This window comes from Mastigoproctus giganteus, chromosome 2 (assembly GCF_048544385.1).
Source record: "Mastigoproctus giganteus isolate SK-2022 chromosome 2, ASM4854438v1, whole genome shotgun sequence".
Lineage (NCBI taxonomy): Eukaryota > Metazoa > Arthropoda > Arachnida > Uropygi > Thelyphonidae > Mastigoproctus > Mastigoproctus giganteus.
This window is the reverse complement of record NC_143576.1, coordinates 250,149,892-250,174,946: the sequence shown is the minus strand read 5'-3', so window position 1 is coordinate 250,174,946 and position 25,055 is coordinate 250,149,892. Positions and strand designations below refer to the sequence as shown.

General features: G+C 40.8%; 4 protein-coding genes across 4 annotated transcripts; all 4 read left to right on the top strand.

Annotated features, from left to right (window-relative positions):
- The first annotated feature begins 5,940 nt into the window (after positions 1 to 5,940).
- On the top strand, positions 5,941 to 6,969 carry LOC150090374 (uncharacterized). The gene has a single exon (XM_090390293.1). It carries the CDS (start codon positions 5,941 to 5,943, stop codon positions 6,967 to 6,969), a length of 1,029 nt encoding a protein of 342 aa, XP_090246419.1.
- Positions 6,970 to 11,573: 4,604 nt separating this feature from the next.
- On the top strand, positions 11,574 to 12,584 carry LOC150090373 (uncharacterized). The gene has a single exon (XM_090390292.1). The coding sequence runs from the start codon at positions 11,574 to 11,576 to the stop codon at positions 12,582 to 12,584; it is 1,011 nt and encodes a 336-aa protein (XP_090246418.1).
- Positions 12,585 to 13,851: 1,267 nt separating this feature from the next.
- On the top strand, positions 13,852 to 14,880 carry LOC150090372 (uncharacterized). The gene has a single exon (XM_090390291.1). The coding sequence runs from the start codon at positions 13,852 to 13,854 to the stop codon at positions 14,878 to 14,880; it is 1,029 nt and encodes a 342-aa protein (XP_090246417.1).
- A 2,722-nt stretch (positions 14,881 to 17,602) lies between these two features.
- On the top strand, positions 17,603 to 18,637 carry LOC150090371 (uncharacterized). The gene has a single exon (XM_090390290.1). The coding sequence runs from the start codon at positions 17,603 to 17,605 to the stop codon at positions 18,635 to 18,637; it is 1,035 nt and encodes a 344-aa protein (XP_090246416.1).
- The last annotated feature ends 6,418 nt before the right edge of the window (positions 18,638 to 25,055 follow it).

Sequence of the window (25,055 nt, the reverse complement as noted above, 5' to 3'; positions counted from 1 at the left end):
GACACTGTAATACATTAAGCCAAAGTGCCACCTTTGCCTGCGACTGCCCGGGTTCAAGTTGTCCAACAGCCTGCCACCTCAAAGAATCATAAACGACGATGACTTTCCATCCTGAGTACTGGGATTGTGGCTATCCTGCTGTTGTCGTTGTTGTAGAAGGGTTTTAGGAGCGTTAGCGACTAAGGCCATATTGCTATATTGCTTCGTGTATACTGTCTGTAAATGTCGTGTCGTCTGTGGTCGATTTTCTGTTTACTGGAGGAAAAACCCGAGTTTCCGGGAGAAAACACCATGCTACCCTTGCCTTTCACCAACTAACTCAGTCACGTTGTGAAAAAGACCCATAAAAATTCCTTACGTCATCGACGAGATTCGGACCCAGATCCTTTTCAACCCGGTGTAGGGAGGACGGCGATTCTACCAGCTGTGCTACCACGAGGGCTATCAAAAAAAAAAAAAAAAAACGGGAATGAAGTGATGTGATCACAATCAATGTTTTTATGGTGGTATATTCGCCTTCGGTGACACTGTTCATAATAAATATTCATGAAAAACATTTTGTTCTGTTAATTTTTTCGAGCAGTGTAGAACAAATTTATCTGCGAATAGATCTAAACCTCCCAAATAATTCCTCGTTCATTTCAGAAATATAAGTGGTCTCAGTTCCAGTCTTAGTAATGCCCATTTCCACTTACAGCATGCCAAGCCCCAATTACGTTTTCTTACAGAATCCCAATTATCGGTTGACTGCTCATCTCAGTTGTCGTAATTATTCCCTGTGCAATTCCTTTCACTTCAAGGGCAGTACTTGTGCATTTGTCCGCTCTGACATTTCATGTCAAGGACTTAGTAATTTGGAATCTCCTCTTTTTGATCTTCTATGGCTTAAAATTTCTCTACCGCATTCTGCCAAATTCGTCTGTTGTCTCAATTGTTCTCCCAACTCCATTAATCACTTGATACTCTTTGACTTTCTTTCTTGAAACTGTGGGTCAAAATAGTGAGGATTTTGCAATTACTAATGACTTCCCAGAAATTGTTCATTTACCTACCTGAATTTTTACCTGCCCCAACTTTTATTCACCAGTGTATACTAATAGAAGCGTAGATTGGTTGTTGTAGGTTTTAGGCGCATCAGCAATGAACATCCTTTAATTTTGCCCACCAATGTCCATTTTGGAATGTGGACAATAGCAGTTGAAGGACCCTTAGGGTACTGAATTCTGTTGCATTTTCTTATTACCATATGCGCCAATTTATTTTCAAGTTTATCTGCCGATAAACGTGTATCAAATTTTTACAGAAGATGATTAACATTCTAACATTTGACATTTCCATTTCCGTTATCATATGAAAAACGAGCTTTGATGCACAACGTGGCATCTACTTTGCATTTCGAAGCAATAAAATTCTTAATGTCCGGGTACCTTTTAAGAATAATTAGGTAGATTCGCCTTTGATCTTCTCAACAAGCAGACTTGTTGACACGATAACAGCTATCCACGAGTTAATTACTTCAGTTTTTGAAGTCTTCTGCGGTCAGAGAGAGTGCTTTCTTCATAATGTTATTGTCCTTAGCGAGTTTCAATTTTCTATGGCGTGCATTATCCCTTATGAACTAGTTGGCCACTGCTTCGTCTGAACAGAGAACAATATTGAATAGATCAGGTCTGGAAATCTAGGTGCAGCCTCCTGACCTGAACATTGTGTTTAGGTCTGGAGACCTAACCTAAAAAATACAGAACTTCTGGAGAGTGGGTTCAAAGATAGTTTATCAGATTAGTGACGTGTGCAAATTGGTGCACGTCTGAAGAACGGTTTAAAAGGTGCGTAGTTTAAAGTTTGATAACCAAACATCTAAGGGGATACCTGATTGAAGAGTAAATGGCTTGAATAATATGGACTAAAAGGTCTGTTCTCCCTTCTGGCCCCAATTTGTTCCTCCTCTTCATCATAAAAGTAAACATTCCATTCATCATTGAGGTCTTGCTACATATTTTGAGAAACCCTTCACACTGTAGTTATCCCTGATATATGGAAATATTATATCGTAAAACCTGTTCCTGAAGTCAAACATCCAAAAGGCAGGAAAGACTTTTGTCCCATCTCTAAAAGCTGCAATTTATTAAAATTATTCGAGAAGACTCTGCTGCCAATTCTTGTCATACATTTTTTCCAGAAAATACCTCCATATTTACACCCTATTTCAGATCCAAGCGACTCTGAACGCCAAAGAACAGTTGATGTAATCTTTTTTACATTAAAGCTGACTTCGACAAGGTCTAATTATCCATTATTATCAATGTCATGGTGACAATACGTGAAAGGTATTTTAGAATACATGGAGGCCTGGAATGAAGTTCTGCCCTTCCAACATGGCCAACACTAAGGCAAAAACTCTGTCGACAATATGGGCGATAAGACAGGAATTTACTGTAGTAAACAACCACAAACTTGCCACTCAATGCATACAAACATGTCTTGTTCCGATTCCCATGGATGCCTGGGCGATCTGATCCTCCGCTTCCCTCAACAACATCAAAACTTCATGGGTATGGAGTAATGGATTTTAAGGTGGTTTAACAGTATTAATAGCCACCCTTTCACAACTGGAGATCAATCATGTATGCAAAAAGGGTTGCACCCCTTGGAATCAGTTGTTCATGGGTTGAAAAATGCGAAACTTCTGTCAGCTCCTTACCGATCGTCTTGAAGCCCCGAATGTCCATAATGTTGTTGAGACCCTAGGTTGTCCCGCGTCCTTTGCAATGATGCGTGGATTCCCTCTAAGAAGCTCCTTACAGAATTTAACTATGCTGAGAAGATTTTTTTCGGCTAACATCCTCCAAACCTACAATACCCTGAAGATTGACCCCCACAAGTTTTGTGAAGAGTAAGCGTACAGATCTCAGAAGATACAAGGGATTTACCATCACGTACAGCTGTAACAGTTTCTGATTATCTCCTTCAGGCTGGAATCTCCGTTGAATCCTACTTTGCTCCTCTGCTGAGAAGAAGTAATTTGTTTGTATGTATAGGTGTGTATTTATGTCTCTATCTTTGTTTTGTGTCACTGTATATCTGTTTGCGCTTTAATTACTCGTATTGGTTGTTATTCGTTGTATTATTTTTAGAAACTAATGTTTATGAATGCTTATTTTATGTACAATTTCTACGTTTACTGTCTAAGATATAATATGTAAATGTATATAGGCATCCCCCCTAGCTGAAGGCTGTTCAGGGGTGCAGTATACGAAATAAATTGAATAATAATAATAATAACCGAGAAGAAACTCCGGATCACCGAAGAATTCACCAATGATATCAGGATGGAATTTGGTATAGACAAATGCAAGACCCAAGGATTGCACCAGGGAAAATTAGTCGGCCGAAACTACCAGCTGCAGACTGGTAAAGATCTCGAAGCCGTGACTGTGGAGAGACTTACAAATATCTGGGGATGATACAGGTTCAGCAGTTGGAGCAAAAGGAAATCAAGGCCTGCCTGATGGAAAATACCATCAGAACTCAGAATCCTGCTGAAAGTAAAGCTCAACGGAGGAACACCGTTAAGGCCATAAACACCTATGCAGTTCCAGTGCTGACATACTCCTTTGGGATCGTAGATTGGACTAACACCGAGCTGGAGGATATCATGAGACAGATAAAGACAATGATGACCAAGAACCGCCAACCCAAAGTCAGCCATGGAGAGACCGACAATAGCTTTGAAAGAGAGAGAAGCGACTTGATAGATCTCATCGAGCAACAGAAGCAACGATAGCTAACCTGAACGATTACTTCCAGATAAACAAAGCAGCACTCTATCAGGCCATAAGAAAGATAGACAGGCGGCATACTCTACTCAACCTAAGTAAAGAGTCCCCTTCCGCCCAGACGGAACAAACAAAGCTAGAAAGATTGGTAAAGAAGACACTACAATGACCTCCATCCAGACCACATAGATAAAAATAGCTTCCACTGCATGGCTTAAGAACGGAACGCTCTTCCCCGAGACTGAAGGATTCATGCTCTCTACTCAAGACCAGGCAATCAACACCAGAAATTATAGAAATACATCGCCAAGGAGCCTGGAGTGTCAGATGATACATGTCGACGATGCCAACTGGCCTCAGAAACGATCCAACACATCACCGCGGGATGCAATGTGATCACTCATACTGAGTACACTCATAGACACGACCAGGTAGCCAGTATAATATATCAGAAGCTAGCCAGGATAATACATCAGAAGCTAGCAAGGAAATACCAGTTGATGAAGAAAGTGTACCGCATTACAAGTACGAACCCTAGGCAGTACTAGAGACCCCAACCCACAAGCTGTACTGGGACAGCTTGTGGATTGGGACACTGCCATAATAACGGATAAGACAGAACGGTCATAACCCTTGTGGATAAGGAGGAAAAGGTTACCTATCTGATTGACATAGCAGTACCCAACACTAGCAACCCATGAGGAAGAAATCAGGAAGTACACAAACCTAAGACAAGAGAGCAAAGAGATGTGGCATATGCAACTAAAGACCATCTCGATCATCGTGTCAACCACAAGTATGGTGCCAAAGACCCTACATAACAGCCTAGCAGCAATAGGTCTCCCAGGGAACACCTACAAGGAACTCCAGAAAGTCGCAATCTTGAACACCTGTAGGATAGTCAGAGAGTTCCTCGACAAACAGGAACACCAGACATAACAACAACCACTCTGTGTACTTGGTAACAATACGCGTCACGAGGTGGAACCCTCTAATCAGGGAGAAATAATATAAGAGCAACGCAATAAGAATAATAACAACATATTTTAAAATAGATTTTTCTTAAGTACAGGATACTGGCGTACCTTTGTGCTAGTTTTAACAGGTGGACGAAAAAAATTGTACGAAAAGAATTTTATAAGAAAATCGAAGAAGCCATATCTATCTCAATAACACCACCTGAACTTTAACTCTCTCTCTCTCTCTCGCTCTCCGCCCTCTTTGCATCCATGGAGAAGATACAAATACCTTTGTATGTTGATATCCAACAGAGCTGAACCTTTTCAGCTACGGCGAACAATTAATTGTCAATTACCTCATCGCTCTCTGAGACATCATCCATTGACAGAAATAATTGAAAAAAAAATAATAATTGCTTTCTCGCGGTTCGAGCTTTACAGATGAAGCTAGGCTGCACATGCAAATGGTAAATTTCCCCTCTTTTTGTGCAAATCAGGCGGTCTCACCTGATAACTCCTCCTCCCCAGCCACCCACACCCACATCCTGGACTACGTCGCTATTGCTCTGTAGTCTGATTTTCGCGCAATCTGCCAGCTGAGAAGAATTTTTTTGGGTAAACCAACGCTGCCATCTGTGACCAGACACAAGTGAAAATCAATATCTACGGAGCACGAGAGATATTCTAAAAATATCGTAATCATGCTGCGTGGTACTTTCAACTGGGACCACACTAGCGTTTCTGAACTAAGACCAGTGTTAGAGACCGCAGGGATGAAGAAAATGAAGTAGAAACGTTAGACTAGATTGCGCAAAGAGAGAGTGAAAGTCCACTGGGAGGTCAAGGAAAAAAAAGTCTTGGTTTATCTCTTAAACATCCAATCTTAAAGATCAATATATTTAGCCAAGAAGTTCCACTTAATTTTATTATTATTTATACCTTTTCTGTTCACGAAAATAGTCTTCAAGTACACTAATCTGTCTTTATATTTTTGTAGAAAAGACAAGAATATGTATCTGTTTAATTTTGGGAAATTAAGTTGAAAATATTAAATTAAAAATTAAATATTTTTTCGGAAAAAAACTTTGAATTCATATTTTTACCTTTTACCTTGTTGGGCAAATAAAAACATTGTTGAAAATTTCCTGATACGCAACAGTGGACACGATACAACAGTTCCAAATCAATGCAAGCAGATGTCCAAGATGGATCGACCACGAAATTGTCTCACCTTGTCCATTGATTTGGAAGAAAATTTTCGTACAGCAATTAACACGCTCATAAATTCTTTAGAATCGGATGAAAAATCTCAGACTGACGAACAAATCATCCGGACTATTGCAGATTCGTACATCAGGTGGAAGAAAGGAACCAGAATAGAATTCGATGACTTTGAATTTCAGATTATGATTTATACTACTGCTAAAGCGTGCTTCTGGATGAACATTAGTGATATGAAACTCCTGGGAGATGTTCTTATGTGTTTGTATCGCTGTGATCGTTTTCAGGGATGCTATCAAAACGCTCTCAGTTTACCCGGTGAGGAGGACCTACTATGGACATCGCCTGGAAGTGATTCTGATAGTACGTCATTGCAGGAGTGTCCTCTGTCCTATTTCCAACGTGTTGCCAATGCAAACAGGTTGGTTTTTGATTTCGATGATAGATTTATTGATGTGGTTTGTTATCGCCAAAGTGGTCCGTCGTTAATTGGAATTCCATGGTTTAAGCCCAAATTGACCCTGTTATTACTAAGATGTGGATGCAATCTAAATCCCAATGGCTTCCGGCGAGGTGAAATTAACGATAAAACCCCGACTTATTATGTTTATATGTTGCTCTGCCTTAGCCAGCCAATCATTCTCCAAGGAATAAACCTGAATGCAGAACAGAGGGCGAAATTTCGCGCGAGAGCCAATTGCGTTGATTATTTTATGCGCGTCGCCCCCCAACTCTCATTCGAATCTTTACAAAGAGTCCTTAGTAGGCATTTCGCTGATTTGTGGAAAGAAAAACGACCCGATTTGGACTTTTGTGCTATGAATGTTCTTGACATGAGCCTTAGATGGACGCCTTTGTTGAAACAGCGATGTCTAAACCCATCTCATCTAACCCATCTCTGTAGGTGTGTCATAAGGCGAGTCCTACACGACAAATGGCTGCTTCCAGATGGTATTCGTATACTTCCACTTCCTGGATATATTCGCAGATATGTTGACCTTCTGTATAACTGAAGATTGATAATCCGTTTCTAGTTGGAACAGTATTTTAATTCCCTTTCGCTGAAATGTTTTTGAGTGTTAAATTCTATCTTACACTAATAAAAGCAACTGAAATATTTAAAGTGGCTTATTGAGACAAAACAATATGAAACTCTACATTTAGCAGGCAGTTATTATGCTCTTATATGCGATGAGGGACAAATACAGAATTGGTAACTTTTATTATTTCTTTCAGTTAAGTACTAAATAAATAAGTAAATATAAATATGTGTGTATATATCAAGTAGAGATGCTTCAATTATGTTAAATTACAACTTCACTCACTACTGTGTATTGGAAGATTCCCGTAAGTTCTTGTTTGTCCCTTTACAATTCCCCTAGGGCCCCCCTCTTGGCAGTGGGAAGATGTGGTTCGAAGGGTAACTGGTCATTCCAAACTACTTTCAATTTGAGATACTGCTCGACTCTTCTGATGTTGCGTCTTTGTAGGGAGACGCTGTTCATCAATCAATCTTTTCTGTATGATTATGATTTGAGCATGCTTTTGCTAGGGATGTGGCCAATTCGGGAGTCTCGAGGAATTTGATAAGAGTCGACATCTGCAGGATGGCATACCTAGAGACCTTAGATGCACTTGTAGTATCTTTCGGATTAAACAAACGTTCTGAAGTCATCTGCGTTAAGACATGAATGTTCCTACGCATGGATATGAAAGGGTCAAGAGTGGCAACGAAGGAAAAAGAAGAGGGTACCCCAATCTGGGATGTCCTGATGTAAAATGGCCTGGTTGTTCTGATCGTTAACCATCCTTCCTACCTTTAAATCAGCAAACTTTCTCAACTTACCCTGTACTTCCTCCTAAATGTCATCATGAAGTGAGCCCATCAGTGATCGCTGTAAAGCTCCACATTTAACATTCACCTTTGGACATGAACCTTTTTTATTACTGTGGTCATTACCCGCTAATGGTTCCTGCACTGTCAAATTTTTTATGCATTTTAGATCCTTGGCGAGCGACAGGGATCCAAAATGCACACAATCTGACACGTTGGAATATATAACAATCAACGAAATGGCTAAAGAATTTCCCCCGTGATGTATTGCCAGTTCAGAATTTCTAATCTATATAAGAAGCAGGTTGAAGTCGCCCATAATGTGGAAATCACACTTGGCTAACCTCGACTGTCACCTTCCCTGCCCTCATGAGTAGCACGGTTGGTGTTATCACATCCTTCCTACACCGGGTGGAAAAGACTTGAGTTCAATTCTCCTCAATTACGCGAGGAGTTTTTATGGGTCTTTTTCAAAACGTGGCTGGGTTAGTCGGTCTCAGGCGAAAGCAGCATGGTTTCTCCTCTCGGAACCTAGGATTTTTCTTGCAGCAAACAGCAAATCGACCACAGAACACAGACATGTATGCGAAATATGGCCTGAGTTGCTGATGCGCCTAAAACAACTAACCAGCCAACCTAAAGTGGCGCTGTCAATCATTGCCTGGGTATGATTAAAAAAAGGAGAAAAATCTTTGAATTAATCTTTATAAATCTTCAAACACTAGCTCCTATTCATTGAAAAATTACGAATTCTTTCAATAATAAAGGATTTACATTCGAGCTGACCGAAGGAGGGAGGGCTATTCTGTAGAGTCAGCAATAATAACATGGCTCCGGAAATTTTTATTTATCACACTATCCATTTATGAAAAAGAATAAACTAATATAAAAGTTATAATCGCCATAAAATGCAACCAAATATACATCAGAAACAAATTACTCGTCCAAATGTTCCTGCGAGATTAAATAGGCCCTCACAAAAGCGAGCATAATACAGCAGTTTGTTGAAATGTCGAGTGTATTTGGGCTCCCGAATGTCTGGTAGCACGTGAGCACTTCAAACTCGCGCAGAGACAGCAACGGCAGCAAATTCCGCTGATAACATGTTGCTACTCCGACCTCCATCCGGAAATATCGGTAATCCTTTCTAATGAGGTTCCATGCTGACATTAGTTGTTTGTGTGTGGGCGCGCTCGCTCGTTTGCTTATTATGTTGGAATGTTAAAGCGACATTGTGTCATGATTCTGAACAGAACAATTCGTGATTAACAATTGAACTAATTTGCTGAAGGGTAAAATCCTCTGAGAGGTTGTTGGAAGAGACATAAAAATGGAAAAATCCAAAGGAAAAAGTTGGGTGGGGGGACAATATGAGGGATGTAAGAGAGAGTGAAATTTCAGTTCATGCTACTAGACACTTACCTTTTTGGCGAATGGTGGTTGACATGCAGTTCATCACAAAGATGGAACTATACATTTAGGCTAGTGAATAGAAACCCTGAGAAATCGCTGAGTGTAAACAAAAACCAATTTTGCTGATGTCAACATTATCCAAATTACTCTGCATTACGTGAGATTAGTAATAACCTTCAGTATCTTTTCTGCGCTGTCTCTTTTAATTATACATTCTACAAATGAGAGGTATGACGGAGACATTACCATGGTTACCATATGCCCCATATTTGGTTATTACAAACTTCAATCGCTTCGACTTATTTTTCTGGGAATGAGGTACTGGTAATGTTGGAAAAGCTACAAATGAAAGCGGGTAGATTTGAATAGTATAAAACTATATTTATTTTAGATGGTGGATTTGGTAATATGATTCTGTTTGTAAATTTCGTGCGTTCTGAGATCGATGTTCTGTTTGCTTGATGAAAAACCAGAGTTCCCTGCAGTAAAAAACCATCCTGCTCTCGCCTGAGACTGATTAACTCAGCTTCTTTGTGAAAAGGCCTATAAAAATTCTTCACCACATCGACGGGGCTCGAACTCAGGTCTTTTCCGCATGGTGCGGGGAGGATGGCGATTCTACCAACTGTGTTATCCACAAGGGCATTCTGGACTGTCCACAGATAGGTAATCGCGGTAAAGGCCAATCGAACTAAGAAGGGCAGGGATTACTGAGATCGCTTTAACTATCACAAAAAAGGGTTTATTGCATTAATCAGAAAAAAGGGTGATCATTTTAAATGACAATCCGTGAAAATGTGAATAATTTCAAGTAAAATAGTGCTGCTAGAGATGCCCATGCGCGATGCAAACAGTAAATGAATATGGCGTTCAGCATAGAAGAAACTGTATTCATAGTGGAACATTACTTCAAAACTTTGATATCTGAACTTCGATATACGCTGCTTTTTCAATAAAACAGAGCAGATCAAAACTGCTGTTTATCGCGATCAATTATGTGAATCCCAATCAGTTAGAACCAGATAACTGTTATCATATTGATAACAAACAGATGGTAACAGATAATGTTACCCTAACGCCATCTGCATTTAATTTCAAGGCGAAATATGCACTCAGAAAATGAGTGATTGTAAGATGGTATTTATCAGGGGTGAAAAGCCCTCGGGGGTAGCACAGTTGGTAGAATCGCCGTCCTCAGCCACACCGGGTGGAAGAGACCTGAGTTTGAGTCCCGTCCATGACGTGAGGAAATTTTATGGGCTTTTTTCCAACGTGGCTGAGTTAGTCGGTCTCAGGAGAAGGTAGCGTGGTTTTTTCTCCCAGAAACTTGGGTTTCCATCCAGCAAACAGATAATCGACCACAGAACACGCAATTTACAGACAATAAACATGGAGCAATATGGCCTTAGTGCCGATGCTCTTAAAATCCAACTACATCATTTTTTTGGCAATACATAATTAATCCGGAAAGCAATTTGAAATTAACATTTCCAGTGGAAAAAAAAAATAAATTGTTATTATTTATTCCCGTGTGAATTAAATTATAAACTTGAAATAATTACACAAAACTATTCATGTCTATTCTTCTCAAGGTTCGTGTGACAATAATAGAAGTCCAAATTGCAGCAAATGTAAGACTAAAGACAACAATCTCAACCAGAAAAAACAATCCAAAATTCTGTTGGACTGCTGATCATTGTGAAACAACGGGCAACGAACGTGCGGATCAAGCAGCTAGACACCTCTCCGACACAAACTCCATTCAGATTCATTTTACCGACTATTAGCCAGAATCACATATTTCTAATCACTAACTTATAAGAACCATTACAGCTGAGTCATACATATTATTGAAGATGACGTCAGTTTAGAATTTTGCAATCTCAAAATGTTTGTATCCTAGATTTCTCGGGCTAATCGAATCCTGCGATGGTGGAAGGAGTTTTTATGGGGCTGTTTCACACTGCTGCTGCTGCCTAGTTAGTCGGTGTCTGATGAGGATTAAACGATTGTTCCCTTTTTCAAGTAGGACTTTCCATGAAGTGAAACAGGTGAACTGGCCATAAAATGCACGCAATCTCCGGTAACAAAATAATTGCCCTTAATTTATTTGTCCCAAAACAGGACAATATTTATAGGATATCGATTCTTCTAGCATACTTACGTCTGGAGGTTAATGCACTTGAAAACGCCCAAACAGAGTAAATGGACCTTTAATGGACAAAATTATGAGTCAGTTAACGCAGAATGAACTACTAAAAATACAAGTGGATTTAAACGAATAGTCCCATTGAGATTTCCAATTGTTACCCAACAGTAACAACAAACAATAATCCTAGCCAATGGGATGACACATTGTTTACTCTCAAAATGTACCAGCCACCAGGTTGCCGCTTTTCACACACAGATATAGAAAACAAACTTCATTTAGCTATTAATGTACTTCTGAATCCTCCAGAAGAGGGTGGACCAGCACAAACTGACGAGCAAAATATCCGAACTGTTGTCGATTTATACAACTGGTGGAAGAGAGAAACCCGAATAGAATTCGATGACCTCAAGTTCCAAAATTTTATCTACACGCCTGCTAAGGTGTGCTTCTACAAGAACATCAGCGACATGAACCTCGTGGGGGATGTCTTGAAGTGCCTTTACCGCAGTGATCGTTTCATAGCGTTTAACTATCAAGCCCTTGACTATCCGGAAGATTTCCATCCTTTGGGAACGTGGCCTGGTCCTATACCGGAATCTCCGGTGGCTTATTTTCATCGTGCTGCCAATGCAAGCAGGTTGGTATTCGATTTGGACGATCGCTTTGTCGATGTAGTATGCTATCGACAATTCAGCCCTCCCCTGTTTCACCTACCTTGGTTTAAATGCGAACTGACGTTGCTTTTCTTAAGGCTTGGATGCAAATTAAATCCGAAGAGTTTTAGGCGTAGCGAATTATCAATGGAAAATAATTTACATTACTCTTATATCTTGTCGTGCATCGCCGACTTGATTCTTTGCGAACAGAAGACCCTTCAACCGGACATAAAGACTCGCTTCCAGAAAAGGATCCTCTGTGTTCATTATTTTCTCCGAGTTGTCCGTCAGCTCTCGACCGTGACTTTAGACAGGGTGATCAATCGTGGTTTTCTTGACGTGTGGGAGCATTTAAGACCTGGCTGGGATTTTTCCGCTATGAATGTTCTGGACAAAACCCTGAAATGGAGTCATTTATTGAAACGGAGATTCTGCAGTCCCTCGGAGCTAACCCATCTCTGTAGATGTGTCATCAGGCAGGCTTTGCATGACAGTTGGAGGCTTCCTGATGGTATCCATAGACTTCCACTTCCTGAGAATCTCCGTGAATATATTGACCTTCTAGAGGACTAAGAACTATGCCTCCAGTTGGACTCATAAATCCAATCCTGATAAATGCTACTTAGAAATTAGGTTATCACGTTTGTAAATTTAGCGTTAACTGTTTAAAATTATATGATCTACCAATAAATAGCAACTGAAATATTTATGATTCCTTTGATCTTTAATCAGAGAAAGAGAGAGAGACAGATCCCTCTTCTACTCAAAAAAGCTTTGAGTGCCCAAGTCGGCTGGGAAAGTCATTGCATTCGTGAAGATTCCATGACCTTCCCAAAATGAGTGATCACAGTTGATTTCTCGGAAGGAAGTGCCACTATCAATGCCGAATATTAGTCTAATCTACCGAGACATTTCCTTAATAAATTGAAGCTCAAGAGGTGCAGGAAATTAGCCAAAGGTGTCATCTTGCATCAAGACAATGAACCGGTGCATACAACTTTTTTGATTCAGACAATATGCGTGACTGTGGGCTCGAGCTATTACGCCATTCTCTCCCCCGCCTACTTACCTGATTTGCCTCCAGCGGACTATTTTCTATTTCCAAATCTCAAAAAGGACAGAAACTTGACAATGACGAGGCTGTGATGAATGCAGTCAACTGGTTTGAGGTTCAAAATATGAATTTTATTTTAGCGGATCTAGTCTTCACGAATTAATGTTATGAGTGGGATCCCTTAGGGTTCGACCTTAATTACGGTTCAAATTCGGGTCGGCGAAATTTTTCGAACTTACCCTTCCTTGCTGTACAACAAACCTGTCATTCTAAGCCTGGGACTGTGGCTGGTTGGCAACCTATCTGAAAGGAACATGTCAGTTTGTAAACCACAGTTTGGTTCACTAAATCCTGTTGCTTCTCACACTCCTCTGTACATGTATGTTCCAGTCGTTCTTGATTCCAATAGTACTCAGGTTTGAATCCAATCGAATTTCGTGCGATCCTTTGGAATGATGTTATTTAAATGCGTTGGACTAGACCGCATTGGTCCACCCCCCCCGTGAAAACTGAATTAACATACTCTAGATTAAAATTTTAAATTTCTCATATGTAAAAATTAATTTTTAGAATAAACATTATTAAGCGTAGCAGTATTGGTTAAGTAACAAGAGGATTTCTATTAAACACAGCTCATCTTGCGTACACTGAATTAAACTGACAGAGTGAGAATGGATTAACAATAGAAGGGACGCCATTGTTGGAATGTGGAGAATGTCCAATCTCAATCCAAACAGTTGCACAACGATGATTTACTAAAAAGTATCTAGATCGCGAATTATCCAAATGGATAATAAATTAGCTTGTCACTCCCGGTTCCTAAATTTAGAAGAAGAAATCCGCTCAGCAGTTGACGTAATTCTTAATCCTCCAGCATGTGAGCAATCGCCAAACCGGACTGACGAACAAAACATCCGCACCGTTGTAGAATTATACCGCAGATGGAAGAGAGAAACCAAAATAGAATTTGATGACTTTGAATTTCAAAATCTGATCTACACCGCGGCCAAGGTATGCTTTTGGAAGGACGTTGGAGACATAAAATTGGCGGGCGATGTTTTGATGTGTTTGTATCATTGTGACCGTTTCCAGGGAATTGCGCACCAGGAGCCACTTTATCCGAGCAAGTTTCTTCCGTTATGGGTATGGCCTGGACACGACGATCCTCGCAACAGAACACCCCAAGAGTCACCGGTGACCTATTTTCATCGCGTGGCTAATGCAAACAGGTTGGTGTTTGGTGGCGGAGAAAGATTCATCGATGCCATCCGCTATGACTGTTACCCCTTCTTGTTTAAATGCCCTTGGGTGATGGCTGATTTGACGCTGCTATTTCTGCGACTCGGTTGTACCTTAAATCGCAGCAACTATAGGGGTTGGCCATATAACGGAGCGAATCGCGTATACCATTATCTTTTGAGTTGCATTGAAAACCTTATTCTTAGCGAAAGCGACCACCCAGAAGAGGAAAGGAGGAACTGGAAACAACAACAAGTGACGTGCGCACATTATTTTCTTCGAGCTGTTTCTCAGCTTTCGGCTGGGCATTTACAAATTGAAATGAATGTCAATTTTCTCGAACTGTGGCAACATTTAAGACCCAATTGGGATTTCTCCCCAATGAATGTCCTTGAAAGAATCGCCAGATGGGTACCCGTGTTGAAACGACGATGCCTGAGCCCATCCAATCTAACCCACCTTTGTAGATGTGCCATCAGACATGCCCTGCATGAAAACTGGCAACTTCCAGATGGTATCCAGAAACTTGACCTTCCTCCGAGTCTTCGCAGGTATGTTGACCTTCTAGAGGACTGAGGACGGCGCGTGTAGTTCCAGTCCTGCTGGATCTACTACATATTGAGTAGCTGATAACATTTCAAAATTTGCTGTTTTTACTGGTCTAAACTATAAATTGTCCTAATAAAGAAGTAAATAAATAAATCTTTATTTGTCGTACCAAATTTAAATATAGGTTTACATTGGTAAGTGACAAATTCCCTTCACGGCAGAAAATGCCAGGGGATTACCATAAAATGTGAATAAAAGAATGTCTAAAATATACAAGAAAGGGCAACAAATATACAATAAATATACACGAAAAGATGACATATAAATTGCATTACTCTTCACTACATTTCTGTCTAGAGTCCTGGAAATTGTAATACAAAAGTTCATCTTGACATCGCATCCACTGATCAACTTGTGAGAGATATACATTGTTCAATTGCACACACACAGTTCTTGACAGAAATTCACACAACTGCTAGGCAACAGTAGCCTCAGCGAACCACACTGCGGTTTGTTTTCTATATTTTAGATCTTCTGTGAGCCTTAGTAGGTCAATTCCTATTCGTGTTAGGCACTGAATTGATTCTAACGCACTAGCGGGTATAAACCTGTCGGCCATCTTCAGTCTGTTGGTCTTCATTCTCAACGATTTTGTACCTCTTAATGCAGATGGCGGGATGTGCCACTCACAAAGCTGCCAGAAGCATGGTGCTGATATCGTGCCAGTCATCATTTTGATTGCGGTTATTAATCGTTTCCAGGCAATGATGTCTGGCAAATGCTGCAGTTTAAGCTGTTCAGAGAGCTGCGTGGTCCTTAACTGTTGAGGGAGATGGTGCTTATGGTTTGCCCACTTCAGCAGCCAGAATTCACTTGCATATATTCTCCTAATGTCGGTAGGGGTGGCTGACGCCCACAGTTCTGCGCCATACAAAATGACCGAATACACTGTGGTTCTTAAATATCGTGCGGTTGTTGCAGTCTGTTTCACGTGCAAGAGGTGCTGTTTTGTTGCCCAACGTAAGTAGTTCATTTTCTTTATAATCAGGTCAATATGAGACTTGAACGTAAGTTTCGTATCAAATGTTACTCCCAGATCTCTATGCGTCTCAACAACTGGGATAGGTTTGCCATTAAGTTTCGGGTGTACGAGCGTAGGGGATTTTTTGAGCGAGTACACCATAATTACAGTCTTCTGCGGATTTAGGGCCAAGCCAAATTTGTCTAAGTACACGAATAAGTTCAGAAGCTTATAATTAATCTGTTCACACAATGCACTATTGGTCATGGACGGTTGGATGGGTGTTAGGATCTTAATATCGTCTGCATAAGTGCATACATCATCCCTACCCTTGCAGAACGGGATCATCATGGCGGTAAAGAGGAGTCCAGATAAAACTCCACCCTGTGGAACTCCTGCATGGAGTTGGCGTTGGAGGATCTGACTATCTGTGCGGTAATAAATGGACCGACAAGTAAGTAGGGCCTGTAGGAACTTCAGCAAATTTCCTTTTATTTGGAAGGCGTGTTGGAGCAGATGAAGTAAGGCATGTACATCCAGGCTATCGAAGGCTGCTTTTATATCGGCATAAATTATTGCAATTTCCTTTCTGGTTTGGAAAGCATTTAGTATCGCGGCTTGAACTGTGAGGAGGTTAGTAATTGCTGATCTTGCAGTTATTGAATAATGAATTTGTTGAGGCTGCCCAGCCAGTATCTGATTCGACAACTTTGGCAAAAGAGCTTTCTCTAGTACTTTTAACAGGGTAGATGCAGTTGATATTGGCCTATAGTGCTCCACAAGGTTAGGCTTTGTAATTTTCGGCATTGGAATTACAGCGTACTTATTCCAGTTCTCAGGGAAAACTCGGCAAGCAAGGATAGAGCTATAAATTGCTTGGAGTGGTTCAATTAGGTAAGGGCTGAGACACTTTACCATGAAGTGGGGGACTCCATCAACTCCAGCTGTCTTAGTTGCCCTGAGGGAGTTAATACTCTGTATTAGTGCTTCTTTAGTGATAATAACAGACTCCATCTCATTGTCAACTAATTGATCCCACTCAAACTCCCTGACTTGAGACTCATGATATATGCTGGAGAATCTGCTGATGTGGTCCATCCACGCTTCTTTGTCCAATGCTTGAATATTCTTCCAGCTTTTGCACACAGCGTGGAAGGACAGCAATTCGCAACCACTGTGCTACCGCGAGGGTAACAACTCTCATGATTTCGTTAAATTTACTTCACACAACTGCCAGAAGTTCGGCATTTTTGTCCAACAGATAAACCAGCCATAAAACATGCAATTTACAGACTGAATATATTGACGCCTCATAGCCTTAATTGCTTTATAGCTTCACACACACAGAGCGTAACTGATAATTCGGTAACGTTACTATACCCAACGCAAATCTACACAGATGTAGGAATGAGAAGTTCATTACCAGATTTTTGCCTAAATGCAGAATTAAGCGTTTCGAGATGACTTTTATCGTGTCTGTCATCAGGTAAAATTTGGTAAATTCACTAGATGTTAATTTGTCTCCTGGTGAATTAAAAGTCATGAAGTTAGTTTTATTTCAAAGTCAGCACCCATTTTTTTGTGTGGATGGATTTACTTTTGGGAAATTATTTAGAAATAATGAAACAATTATTGTTAGTTGTCGCTGACAACAATGACAGATGTAACAACTAATTGCAAACAGTTCGAATGACTGCATTATATTATTTAGTTTATAGACAAACCTAAATGGATCAGTTGCCAAGTCTTCCCTTTTTGTGCTCAGACTTAGAGAATAAATTTCGTTTAGCCGCTGAAGTCCTAAATTCTCCCCAACAGGATGGACGATCCGAATCCCACACTGATGAGCGAAACATTAGAACTGTTGTGGATTTATACAACATGTGGAAAAGTGAAAGGCGAGTAGAATCAGGGAAGAAAAGATTCCAAAGGCAGATTTACTGTCCTGCTAAGGTTTGCTTTTGGAAGAACATCGAGGATATGAGGCTGGTGGGAGATGTCCTGGTTTGTTTGTTCCACTGCGACTGCTTTCAAGGAATTGCCGAACAAGACCTTCTTTATCCGGAAGACATCCACCCATTGTGGGCATGGCCTGGACACGATATGCCTCAGGAAAGAGCGCTGCAGGAGTCGCCCATATCCTATTTTCATCGCGCTGCCAATGCCAACCGTTTGTTGTTTGGCAATAGCGAACGATTTATTGATGTCGTCTGCTACAGGGCTATCGGTGTGCCCCTGCTTTCAGTTCCTTGGATTAAACCCGACTTACTCATTCTACTGCTGAGACTTGGATGCAACTTAAATCCAGAAAGGAAAAGTGATTATATCTTAAATGGTAAGGACATAGCGCCCTATTTTTATATTGTAAAGTGCATGGAGGATCTTATCTTTAACGAAGAGGACGATCTTCGTGACCAGCAAAGAACTCGTTTCCAGGAGAGGGCTCTCTGTGCTCATTTCTTTCTCCGCGTTATTCCCCAAATCACGAAAATAACTTTGCAAAGGGTCATCAGCTGCTATTTTCTGGATTTGTGGCAACATTTAAAACCCGACTGGGATTTCTCGGTTATGAATGTCCTCGATATGAGTCTGAAGTGGACTTCTTTGCTGAAAAGACGATCCTGTAGTCCTTCTGAGCTGAGCCATCTCTGTCGGTGTGTCATCAGACAAGTCTTGCACGAATGCTGGCAGCTTCCAGATGGTATCCAGAAACTTAATGTTCCCCTGAGTGCTAGTAAATACCTTGATCTTCTAGAGGACTGAGGATTGTTTTCGGTTGAGCTTAGAATCCATCATGGACTGAGTAGCTGATCTCATTTGTTTACTAAATTATATACTACTCGAATAAAGGATCGGAGTGGCTTAAATAGTCTACTTGGTCTCGGTGGATTTGATTAGATTTCACTAGTATCGAACCTTCAATATCACATAAGTCTAACACGACTGGGTGCGAACGACTTAAGATGCACAAATGACCTTGTAGGGAAACTGTCATCGCGTTAGATGCCTATTAAGCGCAAAGCAACTAAGGCTGTGAGGCTTCAGTATATTGCTTCTGCAATACGGGTATTCATTCCATTTGCTGGATGAAAAATCGTGCTTTAAAGCAGAAAAAATCACAGTACTCTCTAAGACATACTAATTCAGCCACGTTTTATTATTATGAAGATATTTTTGTTAATGTTTCTTAAATTAATAAAATCTTGTGGACTTCAAGAGTCATACGAAGTAGAAATCTCTTTCTGTGTGTGTCGGTCAGCTAGTTGTATTGCTGTCCATCTCTTTTCATTTTTCTCCCTCTAACTTCAGCCATTCAATCGAGACACCTCCGAGAGAGTGCTGTCACCATGGATACCAAATGCCAGGTGTGCGCTTATTAACATTTCGGATCTTGCTGAATTATCTACCGCAAATTTCATCCTATGCCTCGTGTGTACCTCTGAGCACCGACTTGATCTTTAATTGGCCAGGGATGTGATTTAGTGAACAGAAATCTCTTATATCTGACTGGCAATTGAATGACTTTTCGTCAGACATCCATCGAAGAAAATAAATTTTTCCAAAGACTTCAAACTTTCTTACACCTATTGAAATGGATGTTAAAAGTAAGAATTAAAATTTACTGCGTGATGGTAAGATATTGGCACCAACGCAGACATGCTTGAAAACTATTCTGACCACAAATCATCAATCTTTTTTGAAAAACTTAAATTCTGAAAATTATCTAGACTTTAGTCAACTAGATGAGTTTATCTTAGTGGACGTGCCTTTTTAAATAATTCAATTTCATTTGAGAAATTTCTAACGTTGCTAACCTAATTGAAAACATTTCTTCTGAATATCTGATAATTCTTAAAATTGTTTTTCTTTGAACGACCCATTGTCACAAAAAGTTGGGCTGGAGAAAGCCAAGTTTCAAAGAGAGGAAGATAAAGAGTTCCAAGTGATTAGTGGAGTTGGAGACGATAGAGGCAACAGATGTTGACAGAATGTAGTAGAGAGAGATCTTAAGCCAGAGAAGATCGAAAAGTCCAAACAGTGGAAACAGTTCCCCTCCTCCTCCTTCAAAGAAAGCCAAGTCGATTCCTACTGCTGGCGTTGGTTCGCTGGGATTCTGATGAGGTGGTGCTAGTGGATTACTTTTAGAAAGGCCAGTCAGTCACAAGAGCATATTATATGGATCTTGTGAGGAGTGTACGTGAAAACGTCAAAGACAAACGCAGAGGAAAACTGAGAAAAGGAGTCTTGGTCCACCAGAACGAGCCTGCTCAAGTCTCTTAATTACCATGGCTGCATTTCATGAGTGCAGCTTTGAAATGTGCTGTCCCCCATTTTCATAAGATCTATCTCCATCAGAGTTTCACCTCTTTCCTAATTTGGAAAAATACCTGGCTGGCATTCATTTTATCACCGACAGTGAAGTCAATCCTGCAGTGAATGCATTTCTGGACCCACGAGTAAATTGACTTCGCGGCCGGAATCAACTCATTGCAGCATCAGTGGCAAATATATTGACTTCAAAGGGGACTATGTTGAAAGTAACGTGTTACCAAACTCCTCAAATAAACCCTTCTTGCTCAGGCCAAGATATTTTCAAATGCCCCTTTACAAATATATGATAAAGAAAACCCCAACTAGTTGATAAGGTTTCATACACTGCCAAAGAAATAGAAGTGTAAATAGAAAGTTGCCAAAGAATTTCTTCCAAATGACCTTCACCAACGCTACTTAGTGTGATCAAATAAGTTTGGAGACTTAACTACATTAAGAATGAAGGGACTTAAATAAATTAACTAAATTAAGGAAAATTAAGAAGCTTACCAGCTATTCAGTTGGGTTTCCTTATAAGAAGTCTGTGTGATACTTCTGCCACGTCTTTTTGATCGGTTTCTTTTGAAATTGCAAACAGTTCCTGTCTTCTTATTAGTTATTGCCAGTTGTGCTGACTCGTCTGAGTTTAGCCATAAACCGATTTTGCGTAGGTATGTCTCCAGTTCACACAGCTTAGCGTTGGCATGGAAATTGACGTGGGACACCAGAGATCCTTCTTTAGAGACAACAAAATTTTTTATATCATCGGCGTAGGAAATAAAATTCTGATTCCGCGCCAGAAAAGACTCCAGGGCGACAGCGAACAGCAAAACTGATAAAACACCTCCCTGAGGGATGCCACAAGCGAGGGTGTATTCTGCGCGGAATTCTTGTTGTTGTACAATTAGGTGCCTTGGCTTCAAAATGGTGTTGATGATCTGTAATAGTTTTGCCTCAATGCGGAAATAAACTTTCAATGTTTTCGAGTGCAGGTAACGACACATTATCGAAAGCTGCCTTTATATCGAGGAATATGATGTCAATTTGGGCTTTTTCATTTAATGCGTGCTGCATTCTGAAGACAGTCTCCAACAGATTAGTAGTAGTGGATCGTCTCGGTACTACGGTAAGGATGTGGGGTGGCCTGTGCGCAAAACACTGTTGGGTTAAAGCAGGAAGGATGACGTTTTCAAAAAGTTTTAAAACAGAACAGCTGATGGATATGGGTCGAAAGTCTGAAGAGGCCTTGGGGTTCTTCTTTTTTGGCACCGGCAGCACAAAGTAGTGATTCCATCTGTGGGGAGGACCCATCTCTCAGAACGTTTTGGAAAATATGCAATAGCGCATCAACAAAATAAGCACTGCATATTTTTAAAATAAAGATAGGAAACCCGTCGGGGCCGATCGTAGATTTGGTAGGCAAGGAATTAAAGGCATTGATGAGATCTTCTCTAGAAATAGTGAGTGTGGATAAAGCATTCTCGCAAACGCCTCCTCTTGCTAAAATATGTTGTGCCATATTCTCCAGCTGATATCCTTGGACATTTTTGCTTTACCGTCAAAGCACTCCTTAGCCCAGTGTCCGAATGTGGTTTCTTCCATTTCAAATTTAGCGGCCTTTTTGCTCACGATTCTTTTCGAATGGCGAAGCTTTCTAATAACCTTTTCGTAGCGTGAATGTCGTTTCTTTTTCAAGAAAATGGCTCTTTTTTTCTTGTAGTCCGTGAAGTCTTCAGTCAGTCCTGATTTTTTCCATCTCCTATAAGCCTTTTGCTTGGCCACAAACGCCTGTTTTAAATACTCGTTGAACCACGGTTTAGTTTTGTCGGTGACCCTTACCTCTTTTGAAGCACCCAGGTCAGCAATAAATAGGAGCTCTTTCTCCATCAATTTGCCAGCTTCTTCCACCGGTTTATTGTATAGAGCATTCCAGTTGTAGGTCTTGAGATGCTTTAAAATAATCTCAGGTTTAATGAACTTAAGAGAGTATATCTTCTTGGTTTGACGAGTTTGCTCATCGATGCGTTGCTCACCTGCGCTATTGGATAGGGAAATTTCACAACATATTGGGTTGTGATCTGACTGGAATTTAGTTTGAGGGGTGACATTTTTTATTATTATTATTATTATTATTATCCGTTTATTTCCATAAGGATTTATTTCCATTATGTTTATCAGATTATGATATAATAAATCCAAATGCTGCTTTCCCCTAGTCGGAAGCGTATCAAGTAGGATCAGTCCTAAGGTTTGGAGGGTTGCGTCAAGGTATTCTTTAGCTTGATCGTGTCTAGGGCTAGGCATATTAAAGTCACCAGTTACAATCATGGGAATATCTGTGCCTTTGAAATCCACACAAGAAGCTAGGTCCTGGTGTCAGCACTGTGTTCCGGCGGAAGATAGATGAGGCAGATTTGGATTTCTTGAGCCTTCCTCCTGAAAGACGCAGATATGGCTTCAAAGTTTGCAGACTGACTTGGTTTAATTTTTGTAGGAAGCAACCTTTCATGATAAAGGATTGCAACTCCTCCACCCCGCTTATCTATTCCGCTGTTCCCAATAAATCTGTAACTGGAGGATTGTACCAGCAGATCCAGTTGCCTGTTATAATTTAGCCAAATCTCCACTATACACGTAAAGTCATATTCTTCAAGGAGCAGGCAGGTCTGCAATGTGTGCAGTTTGTTAACAACCCTTCTAGCGTTCTGAATAAAAAAGCAAATGGTGTGGCATTCTCCAGAAGGGGCATTCTGCTTCTTTAGTGGCTATACAGTATAGGTTGATGCGTACTACTGGTTCTCTGCACGTATGCTGTGTTCTTTTCTCGACATCTTTTAACTAGCGCTCCCACCGACCAGTTGTTGTCATCAAGGATTAGATTTAGGTCAATCAGGGGAGCATGTGAGCAAAAATGACGCGTAAGAAGGATGCTTTGTTTTTAGCTGTTTTACTTCTGTGCGGATTCCGAATCCTTGAGAAAACATGGCCTTTATGTCATTCGCCTGCGTGTTCGGCGAATGACATAAAGGCCATGTTTTCACAAAGACTTTCTCTCGGGTTCTGACGGCTGTAATATTGAACCTCCTTGCCAATTGGCCATCTGTAGGGAGGTTTGTATGCGCTGTATCTACATTAAAATTGTAGTTCGGAGATTGTGTAGAGAGATAAGAGTTATTATTCCCGATCTGGCTATTGTGTACTTTTGTTATAGAAGTTGCTCTTCGGTTGGCAGCCTTCGACATACTCTGATTCTGCACCCTCCCATAAGTCTTCTGAGATAAGGTTTTCATTGTATTCCCGTTTGATGTTATTTCCACATATGTCAACGTGGGATACTTTTCAGGGCACACTCTATCAGCCTCACATATGGCCGGAGAATAAGAGCTAGATAGGTCCTGTGGTAAGGGAGATGGGGGGAACTCGGGTAGGGGCCTTAGATCCTTGTTGCATATATTCTACCAGGGTCTGTTGCTCATGATTATCTATCGCCGGTGGTTGCTCGATAAGTCCTCTAGTTTCTCTGTTTCGCTGGTAGGGAGTGACGGGAGGGACATTTGATTTTTGATGAATATTGTCTTGCTGTTTTGGAGCTTTGAGAAGACAGTCTTCCATTAAGAAAATTGGACATGTTTTATTTTCAGGTCATAGCTATACACCCAGGATTGTCACCAGTAAAGGTGGATGGAACAAAGTGTGGATCAGTAGCAGCACTTTGGCGAAGATCCTCACGTGCGAGAACATTCTGCTTTCTGCGATCATCAGTGAGGATGGAAGGCACAAACCTGACTGAAACGCGTCACATTCCCAAATCTCGTGTTAATTTAATGGCATGTCCCACAAGGCAGAGCAATTTTGTTGGATTTTTCAGATAGTTAGACATCGATCACTTCTGGTCAGATCACAAAGGCGAGAAATTGAATCATTGGATTTTGAAGTTGAATGGCGGAGAGAGAGAGAGAGAGAGAGAGAGAGAGAGAGAGAGAGAGAGAGAGAATAATCTTCGACATAAGAGTCCTTTTAAAGTGTGCGAACCACCAAAAAATCTTCGATGGACTCACCATCCTCTCAGTACGTTGATTTTAATATTTCCTGGAGTTCTATAATCTGAAAGTTGATCTAAAGTTAAAATAGAGTGACACACCACATTAATCCATCGGCATCAAAGCTGCATTTTGTCTCGATAATAGAATGAGCGAGAAGAAAGCAAGAAGAAGAAAGAAATAGAAAGATAGAGAGACAGAAACAAAATCAGAAAAGGAATAACAAAAGAGAGTGGTTGCGAAAGAGGGATAGAAAAAATAGAGAGGAGTTGGCGGAGTTGGAACAAACCATCATCAGCGCAAGGAATGTCCGCGAAAAAAGGGCTGTCATCAGAACACAATACTTAAAAGGAGCGCAGGCCCGCGAGACCTCAAGAGAATCTCTTCCCACGACGATGACATCCGTAGCTGCGGGCGTCAGTGCGGACGTACATACAAACCACGCTTTCTGTCGGGATTTGTGAAGAATAAGCGAAGCGTGAAGCGAAAGGAGAACTGAGGTGAACTTGTAAAGGGGCGGACAAGTAGCCGAATGTGGCAACAGCATGGAAACCCTCGTCCTCGGATCGCATTTCGAATAAGAGCGCCTGGCAGTTGTTTGAAGAGAAGTCCACATTTTGATTTGCACACCAGGGGACAAAACTGGGGCTCTCTGTGTTTGTTGGTGGGTGGGAAGAGGTGAATACCAGTTGCGTTTTGTTTCGAAGCAGAGATGAAGTCTCCCTCATCCAACGTAATCCCGATTACGGAAGTTTCCGTGCCCACACACGTGAACTTCAAAATCGATAAATCGCAAATAGAAAGAATGCTTCAGTCCCGGGCAAGGACCA

Bases quoted from the DNA above. Each gene is read 5' to 3' on its own strand.
- LOC150090374 (XM_090390293.1), top strand. From the start codon at position 5,941: ATGGATCGACCACGAAATTGTCTCACCTTGTCCATTGATTTGGAAGAA.
- LOC150090373 (XM_090390292.1), top strand. From the start codon at position 11,574: ATGTACCAGCCACCAGGTTGCCGCTTTTCACACACAGATATAGAAAAC.
- LOC150090372 (XM_090390291.1), top strand. From the start codon at position 13,852: ATGGATAATAAATTAGCTTGTCACTCCCGGTTCCTAAATTTAGAAGAA.
- LOC150090371 (XM_090390290.1), top strand. From the start codon at position 17,603: ATGGATCAGTTGCCAAGTCTTCCCTTTTTGTGCTCAGACTTAGAGAAT.